This window comes from Echinops telfairi, unplaced genomic scaffold, assembly GCF_000313985.2.
Source record: "Echinops telfairi isolate 266 unplaced genomic scaffold, ASM31398v2 ScPeMD7_31;HRSCAF=116, whole genome shotgun sequence".
Taxonomy (NCBI): Eukaryota; Metazoa; Chordata; class Mammalia; order Afrosoricida; family Tenrecidae; genus Echinops; species Echinops telfairi.
This window is the reverse complement of record NW_022103928.1, coordinates 10826757-10835410: the sequence shown is the minus strand read 5'-3', so window position 1 is coordinate 10835410 and position 8654 is coordinate 10826757. Positions and strand designations below refer to the sequence as shown.

The 8654-nt window shown below is 43.1% G+C and overlaps 1 protein-coding gene across 1 annotated transcript in view; it reads right to left on the bottom strand.

Annotated features, from left to right (window-relative positions):
- Positions 1 to 6254: 6254 nt before the first annotated feature.
- Positions 6255 to 8654, bottom strand: part of EOGT (EGF domain specific O-linked N-acetylglucosamine transferase) — a 51612-nt gene continuing 49212 nt past the window's right edge. The window contains exons 14-15 of the mRNA XM_045290122.1: positions 7395 to 7497; positions 6255 to 6640 (exon numbers count right to left, since the gene is read on the bottom strand). Of these exons, the coding sequence (XP_045146057.1) occupies positions 6494 to 6640; positions 7395 to 7497 (250 nt within the window). The 3' untranslated portion in view covers positions 6255 to 6493. The remainder of the gene's footprint in view (positions 6641 to 7394; positions 7498 to 8654) is intronic.

Genomic DNA, 8654 nt, shown 5'->3' with positions numbered 1-8654 from the left:
CACACCCCCCAAAAAAGGAAGTATCTGAGTATCGCAACAAAGAATTTGACATTTATAAAACCACTGAATATATAGAAGGCTATGAATGCGCAAATAGCCCCGTTACTATTCATGAGGTTTTCAATGGCTGATGTGGACAACTTGTTCCATCTTCCCAGTCTTTCCCAATCTTCCTTGTTGTCCACAGGGAAGGAACCAACTGGAATGCATCTACCAACCACATGAGTCCAGTGTTACAGATCAGAGGGCTTGGACTGTTGGAGGTTCCTTAGTTTGGAGGTTTAGGACCAAAATTTCACAGGACACCCCTTACTTAGTCAAATAACATGATTAATGCCTCTGCTCTACCTTCTATTTCATTGTGTAGTGCTTAGGGCCTTAGAAGCGTGCCGGTGACCAGTCTCTCTGCACCTGGAGCAACAGAGAAAGGAGAGCCAGGACTTTGTTGCTGCTTGTTCGGTGGCAGGGAGTCGGCTTTGCCGCGTGACGACCTCTGACACAGACTGAAAGGTGGCCCAGTCCTGCGCCGCCTCACAATCTGTGCTCTGAACCTTTGCTGCAGCCACGATGTCAATTCCGCTTGTTGAGTGTCTTCCGCTTTTTCACTGACCCTGGACTTCACAGAGGAAGATGTCCTTCTCCAATGCCTGGCCCTTCTTGGAAAGATGGCCAAAGGACGAGTTAGGGCCTGGAGGCTAGGGGATGGGCAGTAATTGCCTTCAAGAACTGTACCCTTTGCTATGAGGTCAGGACTGCATGGTGCTCAGCTACCCATACTGAACACCTACGTCAAATACTCTCTACCTTCCTCATGCCGCGACCCTTTCATACAGTTCCTCATGTTGTGGTGACCCCCCAACCCTAACATTATTTCCATTGCTACTTCATCATTGTAATTTTGCTACTGTTATGAATCGGGTGACCCCTGTGAAAGGGTCGTTCCACCCCCAAAGGGGTCACGGCCCACAGGTTGAGAACTGCTGCTATAAATGAATCCTGATCCAAGGAGGGAGGCAGGGAATGTAGCTAGCACAGAACTTAACATTCTCTTAGACTCCAAATTTCCTGGAGCTATGGGGATAAGAAAGCTCCTGAAACTACTGCCTTGAATTAATATTTAAAATTTAAACCAATAATATGCCTTGAAGTCTCCTTGAAGCCAAGCAACACTTTAGCTAGACCATGTCTAGGGCATTGTCTAGGGCTGGGTTCTCTACAGGAGCAAAACCATTCTTTTCATTCTACTTCCCCATGAACTTTTTGAAGTCCCCTTGTACATATAGATTTATTCCAAGGAAATGGCTTAGGCACTTGTAGAGGCTGGGAAATCACAAAATCTGCAGGGCAGACAGCAGGCTGTTGGCTCAAGTCCAAAGACCCAGAGGTCAGAGGTGATGAGTCAGATACAGAATTGAGCAGGGGCAACCTTTGCCAGAATATTCAGATATATTGTAAGCATGCCACGTCCCTAAGGAAATGTCCCTTTCAAATGATTGCCTGCTAGCATCAGATCACAAAACAGAGGATGCTTACAGACTCTCTGCCAGACCCCTGAGAACCGTGGGTTAGCCAAGTTGACATATAACCTCAACCAATCCAAGACTCTTTTTAAATCTAGCTTTTGGGGATCAAAGTAAGAGCAATAACTCAAGCTATTAAACAAGAACTTGGGCGGGTTGCAGTGAGTTTATGTTCATGGAAAGGGAAAAACTCAAGAGAGCAAGAATGATTCTACAGCTCGATGAAAGTAATCAGTCCCTGAACTGTACTCATATAAACTGTTGGATGTGTTTTGCTGCCCACGTTCCCAGTGAAAGTAAACCCAGGTCTACTAAAGAGAGGGGCGAGAACAAAGGAAGCCCCGCAATGGATCCTCCTGGAATTTGCTGCGGCATCATACTCATCCCTTTGAACATTCCTCATGACAGGGAAAGAGTTAAGTATCCCCCTGCTTTCTAGATATGAACTGTATCTCAGAATCACCAAAGAGCATCATGGCTAAAGGAACTTCTTTTCTCTATAAAAAAGATCGATAAAATGTCTGGTTATAAAGATAGTATACTTGGGCGAAAGAGGGGAAAAAAGAGGAGGTGATACCAAGGGTTCAAGTAGAAAGATAATGTTATGAAAATGATGATGGCAACGTATGTACATGTGTGCTTAATACAATTGATTTTTGGATTGTTATTAAGCTCTGTAAGAGCCCCCAATAACCCTTCAGGGTCAACAATGAGAATACCAGGAGGATAAAGGGAAGGTGGGAGGAGAAAGGGGGAATCAATCACAAGGATCAATCTATAAGCCCCTCCCAGGGGGATGAACAACAGAAAAGTGGGTGAAGGGCAACAGGACAATGTAAGATATGAAAATGATCACCTATAACTTATCAAAGGTTCATGAGGGAGGGAGAGGGGAGAGGGAGGAGGAAAATGAGGAGCTAATATCAAGGGTTCAAGTAGAAAGAAAATGCTTTGAAAATGATGATGGTAGCATGTGTACAAATGTGCTTGACACAACGGATGATTGTGTGGATTGTGATAAGAGATGTAAGACCCCCCAATAAAAGTAGTTAATTAAAAAATAATAATAAAGAGCAAAACACAAAAGAAAAAAAAAGAGCCCTCAATAAAATGATTAATAAAGTAAAATAAAAGCAGTATACTTTACTAATTCCCATCTCTTCTGCTGGGATGTAAACTCCAGGAGCGCAACAATTTGCATCTCCCATTTCGCTGCTGTGTGCCTGATCCTAGTACCTGGCACAGCCAGTAGCTGCCAGCTCACTAGTTACTGAACAAAGGAGTAAGTGAACGGGAGTCTGGCGGTGGACCAGGAGTTATGTGGTCTTTAAAGAAGCCCCTTTTTCATGCATAAATTAGAACAGCCCTCATTTAGCTATTTTGTAAGCACTATGCCCATAACATTTATAAAAGTTGTGATAATAAAATGCTAAAAAATGTAAGGTGTAATTTTTAGTTATAGTGAATTCATCGCTAATTGGCTTAGAATTTTATAATTAAGATTCATACATTGTCCAAAAAGTAAGCAAATAACATTCTGACACACACAAAAACCATTAAAATGTTGACAGTCACATATCATATATAATTTATTCCAAAGCCATTTTACAGACTTAATCAATACAAAGAGAAGTCTTCACATCTAAAAATTTCGACAATTTGAATACTTTCTTTTGTTCCTATAAAAAGCCTGAAGAAAGCTAATTCCATAAGTGTCAAAAATATTTGTTTCTTTTAAAATATATATATTTGTTTCATACAAAGCTTATTCTCTTTAAATGTGATATATGCAAATCTAATCATTTTATCATTAAAAAGTTGCTGGAAATTTCTGAAATGCTTGTTGTGCTACTGAATTACATTCCCGACATGCTTCTTAAAATGAGGTCAGATAAACCCGAAGAGGTGCTTCCTTCCAGAGTCCCTTCGCCCGTCTCTCGCAACACTGCTTACAGGTGTACCGCTGTCTTCACAAACACCTTTCCTGTGAAATACATCCCGTGGAAATTCTAGTATTCTGCATGCAGAACAGTAGTAACACCTGCCTCCAAATATATTATAGCTCCCTTTCTGCACAATACTGAGATCCTCATCAAAGCTATTGCTGTGAGGTTTCCCTATTACCCACAGTTTAATAAATATCCCTCAGCTCGAGGAAACAGTTTGTGATCCAGGAAAAGGACCCTCGATAGTTTAGGCTTTGTGGGTGTGTCAGTCTGGGTACTTTGAAGAAATAAATCAACAAAAACTCATGTATAAGAGAGAGTTTTTTGTAAAGGTTAAGTGAGCATCAAGAAAACATCCCAACCCAGTGCTGGCCAAGCCCACAAGTCCAACATTAACCCTTATGTCCAACACCAATCCACAAAGTCCTCCTCCATCTCACAAAGCAGAGGCAATGACGCGGACCGCAGGAGGAAAGCTGAGTGAGTGAATGTGTAAGCATCTCAGCGCTGGCAGGGGTCTCCACACGGCTGCTCCAGCACCCACGGCTGCATTGGGGTAGATCCATGTGGCTTCTCCTTGGGGATGTCTTGCAGGAAGTCAGTCTTGCAAGCTGAAGCTGGGAACTGCTAAGGCAGCTGCACCCTGGTCCAACCATCACAGCAAGAGACCCCGAGAACTCGAAAGGTGAGACTCACTGAGCCATTTATCTCTCCGCCCTTCAATTAACCCCACATGTTTATCGACCAGATAGGCACAATAAACTAACTGACTCAGTGGGCCATTCGGCTCCTGTCCAGTATTCTAGTTCTCTCTCTGAACTTAACAACTCAAAAAAGAGATATATATTTATCTTAGTTCTGATGTCATTTGCTATCCCTCTATTTACAATTTAAACACCACCGGTCTTTACTCAAATATTAATAAAATGTACACTTTACATTCACAATCTATCCAGTTTCTGATTACGAGAGAGAGAGAGAGAAATAAAAGTTCATAGAACAATAAGAAACGGACCCTTCCCGAGGCTCGGCCCTCGCTGGCACTTGCTGACGGCTTCATTCTTCCTCTACTTGAATTGGCTCATTCACTGAGAGGGTGAGATTATCTTCCTGTGGCTGCTCTGGCTTTCTTACAAAAACCAACATCAAATCCTTTCGTACTAACAGAGGTAGTTGATGCACATGTGCAGTTACAAATATACACCCAACAGATATCTGCATCTGATGTATACATTCAATACACACTCTCTCCCCTGCTAAGGAGAAGCCAGTGAGATGATCTTCTACAAGGTGCACAGGATAGTCCTGTAAAACTTGAGGTTCATTTTTATCCTATGTATTTGTTATATATGATACATGCGTAAATAAGAAATCAAACATGTGATTTGGGAATTGTATTATTCAAATATAGACCCATGCAAAAACATGGTTTCTTCTGTTTCTTGATTCGTATAACCTGGAGCTGATTAAAAGGAGACAACAGAGTTCACTGGCAATGCCTCTAGATTCTGATGGTAGAATAAATAGATCTGTTTATAACTTGAGGGCCTGGGGGTGTAGTGATTATGCGTTGGGTTGCAGTCCCCGTGGCTGGCAGTTCAAACCTCCAGCAGCTCCGCGGGAGAAAGTCTATCGAGACTCTCTAGTGCCGGAAACAGTCAGTCTCATAAACCCACAGGGGGTCACTGAGGCAGCATGGCCTCGATGGCAGTGAGTTTATACCTTGAGCTATAACAAGGTCCATTAGCCTCAACAGAGAACCCAAACTATCGTCTTCAAAAAGTGTGTGCTGTGTGTTTCCTCAACAGAAAGACAGGCACAAACTAGTGCCTCGCGGCCTGAAGACTGAGAAGGAGGTGCAATCAGGGGCAGCACCAGGATGTGAGTGACTCTCAGGAGGGACCAAAGTGTCCATAAAATTTGTGTGCAGTGTTTCAGAAGAAATGTATTTTTCGGAATCCCTGAAGTTAGTTAGAACAAGAAAAGCATTTTCCGTGAGCCCAGCTTACGGGTGTCAATACGCCTCCAAGACTGGCCCTCTAGGCTCGCTTACTCTCTGAACCGTCTTACGGACCCAACGCATGTGGCTTCGCCTGCATCTGCAATAACTGTGCGCTGTTGTACCTTTTTGCTGTTGGACGAATTCTCCGGCATTCTAGCTACAATAACACGGCAATTAGTATTTGTGAAACTGTATCAGTCACTTAAAAAAAAAAAAAGAAATAGCAATTAGAGGAAAAAGGAGAAAAAATGGAAAGGCTTCCACTCAGTTACTAATCATGTTGCAATTAACGTCATTCAATGTAGAATGATTTTATAAAGTAATTCTGTTGTTAGTATTCACATAATGGAAAAGGCAGTATACTTACATAATTCACAATTACTCTCATATATTACTCCATGCTTGGGAGACTGATCATAAGCATCACTAAGGATCTTGCTTGGTCCGACATGGGAGGCCCATGGGAAGAGGAAGTAACACCCTGGGTTATCACACGGTGTCACACCTACCCTAAAGAAGCCACCGAGGGCAGTGAGCCCAGTGAGCCCACGACTAGTTTTTAAACCGCAAACAGTAGAGTTTCCAGTGCAAAAGTATCATCCTCACATAGTAATGATACGAAAATCACAAAAGCGCTTAAAGCAGTGGTTTTCAACATTCCTAATGCCATCATCCTTTCATACTCTTCCCCATGTGGTGGTGACACCCCCAACCATAACATCATTTTCATTGCTACTTCATCACTGTTATTTTGCCGCTGTCATGAAGCGAGCGACCCCTGTGAAAGGGTTGTTTGACCCCCAAAGGGGGTCACGACCCACAAGTTGAGAACTGCTGACTTAAAAACTATAAAACAAGTGTTCTCTTGAGGGTAGGCTTGGGGATAGAAAAGATCATTTTGGGGTAGCAAATAACAGAGTACTTGGGCTATCTTCTGTACTGATTTCAATGTGAATCCAGGTATGCTAGTGAATCTGGATGTAACTGGTTTAAATACTCTCTTTTTGCAAATGGACTGCACACATTCATAGCTCATCACGCTTGCTCTTCAGTGGCCACTTGGGGTGTTGAGACACATGGTCTGCAGCCTGGAGGACAAGGTGCATGAATTCTTCTACATCGAAGGAGTAGTTGGTAAACTTTGGGTGCTCCCCCAGAGTTGGGTGGTGGCCCTAAAAAGCAAATCAAACACACACTGGAGGTCATTGGTTTCTGTACAAAAAGAAGGTCCTTCCATTTTGCCCAAGCACATATTTTCATTTGAGATCTGTCAAGCATTAGCAAACGTTTTCCTTCAAGAACCAGGTAATAAGTACATTCAGCTTTGTGAAATATCCAATCTCTGTCACAAATACTCTGTTGAAGTACAAAGACAACCCATAACAAAACATGTATGTCTGTGTTCCAATAAAACTTTATTGACAAAAACAGGCAGTGTTTTGGGATAGGCTGATTCCTGAATAGTTCTCCAAAACAATCCAACCAACCAAATCCATGGCCATCCAGTTGACTTAGACGCATAGCCACCTCCAGGGCAGAGGAAACTGCCCCTAAGGCTGCCAGGATGTGATCTTCCACGGAGTCGACCACCACATCTTTCCCGCTAAGAGAGGCTGGTAGGTTTGAACCACAGACCTTGTGGCTAGCAGCTGAGGAATTAACCCACTCTGCCACCAGGGTTCTTTCAATAGCTGTTTATAGGCCCAACTTCACAAGGTTGTCATATTGCCAGTGAAGATACAGAGTTATTAGTTTTCCTTTCCTGCCCTACATTTTTAAGCAGAAGTATGAAAACGCACCAGCCCAGGGAAGGAGGAACGTGTGCCTTGGGATTAAAATGCAATCATGATTCTTCCTGTGACCCATTCGGTCCTTTTAACACCAATTGAAAAGCAAATCAAGGTGAGGGTTGTGGGTGAGCTTTACCTTGTCTTGAGGGAAGACTTTGTTACGCCGTTGCCAGGTGACATAGTGGACGCCTCTCAGCCTGGCCAGGTCTAAGTAGCAGCGCTCATCTTCGCAGTTGTACCTGAAGGCAGAGGGCACTGGCATGTGAGGCTCCCACCAGACTTGGGAGAAGTGTACCCCTCAACTTACTCACCCCAAGGGGGTTGTGAACACAAAACACGACGGGGGATTATTTTTTAAAACTGGCTCAGAACTAGATTCACTCTTTCAAAGCAGAGTAAGGGTAAGGAATGGCGAAGGCGGCCCAGTATCCAAGGGTTGACAGGCCATGACCTTACACAGCAAGCCTGTGAAACCTGGAAACCGTGTAAAGCCAGAAACAGACAAGGAAAACGCCAACCATTTCCACAGAATTGCGTGCTAAAAAGGTGGCAGGAAACTTGTGAGACTCTGGAAAACAAGGCAATTCTATCAAGCTCCAGCTCTCTGTCCCTGCCAGATAAGGACCCTGCGGGGCACAAAGAGCTTGCCCTCAGCTGATAAGCAAAATGTGGGTGGTTTGAACCCACCCAGCAAGCTCACGGACGAAAAGGTCTGGTGAGCCGCTTCCATGAAGATGACAGCTAGGCCAGCTCCCCGGGGAGTCAGACTCAGTCTGGCTGCACGAGAAGTCAGCTGGAGAGATAAGCAGGTGGTCGTGGCGGAGGAAGCCCATTCAAGGCCGCTGAGCCGCTGCACGCAGGGAGCAGAAGCTGGATTCCCAGGTCTAAGTTTTCTCAACTTTCCCCCTCTCTCTTTGAGAAAGAAAGAAATAAGGAAGAATCCATAATTCCCTGTCTATTTCTCGAAGATGTATACTAGGGCGGGGGATACAAAAAGTTCGATGGGAAAATGGAATTAACAGATAATGGAATTTTCCCACCAACATTCTGAAGCGCTCTGTGTATGCATATATGTACTCAAATATAAATACAGATACATGTACACACATCTCTATATATCACCATTTCTACATAGCTCTATCTATAGAGATGTGCGTATATATATACACACACACATATATACACACACACATATATACACACACACACACACACACACACTTTTATTTATATAGCCCCACAATTCTCCATATGTATCTATGTACAATTATCGACATATGTATATATGGTATATATATACACAAGATGTGTATGTGTACATATGTAAATATGTATACTTTTATACTCTCTACATACACACACAATATAGAGATAAATGTGTGTATATATATATATA